The sequence below is a fragment of the Penaeus vannamei genome, chromosome 37 (genome assembly GCF_042767895.1).
Source record: "Penaeus vannamei isolate JL-2024 chromosome 37, ASM4276789v1, whole genome shotgun sequence".
NCBI classification, from domain to species: Eukaryota; Metazoa; Arthropoda; class Malacostraca; order Decapoda; family Penaeidae; genus Penaeus; species Penaeus vannamei.
Genome location: NC_091585.1, coordinates 1,493,213 through 1,494,685, shown reverse-complemented (window position 1 = coordinate 1,494,685; position 1,473 = coordinate 1,493,213). Strand labels below are relative to the sequence as shown.

General features: G+C 41.8%; 1 protein-coding gene across 1 annotated transcript in view; it reads right to left on the bottom strand.

Annotated features, from left to right (window-relative positions):
• Positions 1-1,473, bottom strand: part of LOC113816971 (pancreatic triacylglycerol lipase) — a gene marked incomplete at its 5' end in the record, with an annotated part of 41,684 nt that extends 40,211 nt beyond the window's left edge. Inside the window, 1 exon segment of the mRNA XM_070115059.1 lies at positions 1,394-1,473. Coding sequence (XP_069971160.1) covers positions 1,394-1,473 — 80 coding nt within the window.

Here is a 1,473-nt window from a genome sequence, read left to right as displayed (position 1 = left end):
AAAGACACGTCTGAGCATGTGCCTTTGTGTATATTTGTTTGTGAGTACTTGAGTCCATTTTTTACTTGTATATGTGTGTATGAGCATGTGTATGCGTGTGTGCTCTAGAGTGTCAGTGTGTTTTGGTGTTTGTGAGTATGTGTATTTGAAAGCTAGCGTGAGTTTGGGTCGGGTGTGCATGAGTGACTTTCAGAGTGAATCTGCGTAAGTTTGTTTGGGTTTCAGAGTTCGTTTGGGTGTGTTTGCGTGCGTGTTTGAGCGCATATGTGTTTGGAATTATATCATCTGTGCGTGTATAAATGAGAATGAATACATGTATTTCTGACAAAGATATAATCGAAAGAAGTCAATTGAATTTCTTGTACAGTTAAGATATTTATTCCCATTCATAACTTCCCTACATTTGTCACAGTGAATCGAGTGTATATGTTTTTTTTTTTTTTTTTTTTTTTCTTTTTTTTTTTTTTTTGGTGTGTGTGTGTGTTTGAGCGTAAGTTTGAGCTTGTGACTGAGTATGTATGTGGTTCTGTGTGTTTGAGATTGTATTGTTGAGTGTGTATGACTGAATATTTGTGTTTGAGAATGTTTAAGCATGTGTGTGTTTGAGTGCGTTTCCATCTGTATATGTGAGTGTCTGTATATGTGGTTGTTTGTTTGTGTGTGTCTGGTAGAGTGCGTGTTCGAGTCTGTGTGTGATTGAAAGTGCGTGTTTGAGGGGGTGTATTTTAGTGCGTCTGTTTACTTTTAAGTATGCACGATTACAAGAGTTTGTATTGCAATGTGTGTATTTTAACAGGGTATTTAAAAGCATAGTGTGTGTGTGCAGTGTGCAACAAACAGCACGAGTCGTGTGTGTGTGTGTGTGTGCTTGAATGTGTATGTTTCTTAGAGAGCGTTTGTTTGTGAATGAGTTTGTTTAAGTGTGTGTGTGTATTTGAATCTGTTCGCATGTGTATGTGTGTCTGTTTGTGTGCACACGTATGTGTGTTTGCGCGAATGCCTGCATGCATGTGTGCGCGTGTGTCTGCACGTACGTATATGCGTGTGCGCATACAGGCGTGCCTACCTGCATGAATAAGTGTGTATGTTTGTATGTATGTGCCTGCATGCATGTGTGTGTGTGTGCGTGTTTTTGTGAATATGCGTGGATCTTGTTGTAAGTGGGTGGGTGTAGGTGTGAACATGCATGTTAAGATCCCAGTGAGAGCGAGAGCCTGTGCTTGTTTTCAAAAGCATTCACATGTACGAGTGTTTAACGGTGAGTGTATGTCCTAAAATAGCAAGCGTGCATACACTGATAAAAGAGAGTGAGCGTTTGTGTACGTGTGTGTGAATGTGTGTGTGCGCGTGCGTGCGTGTGCGGGCGCGTTAGGCCGTGAGTAAGCTTACTCACCCATGAGTGAGGACATAGAGCGGCGCGGAAGTGTCAAGCCCGGAGCTGTAGATCCCCACAAAGTCGACGGCTTCCATTAC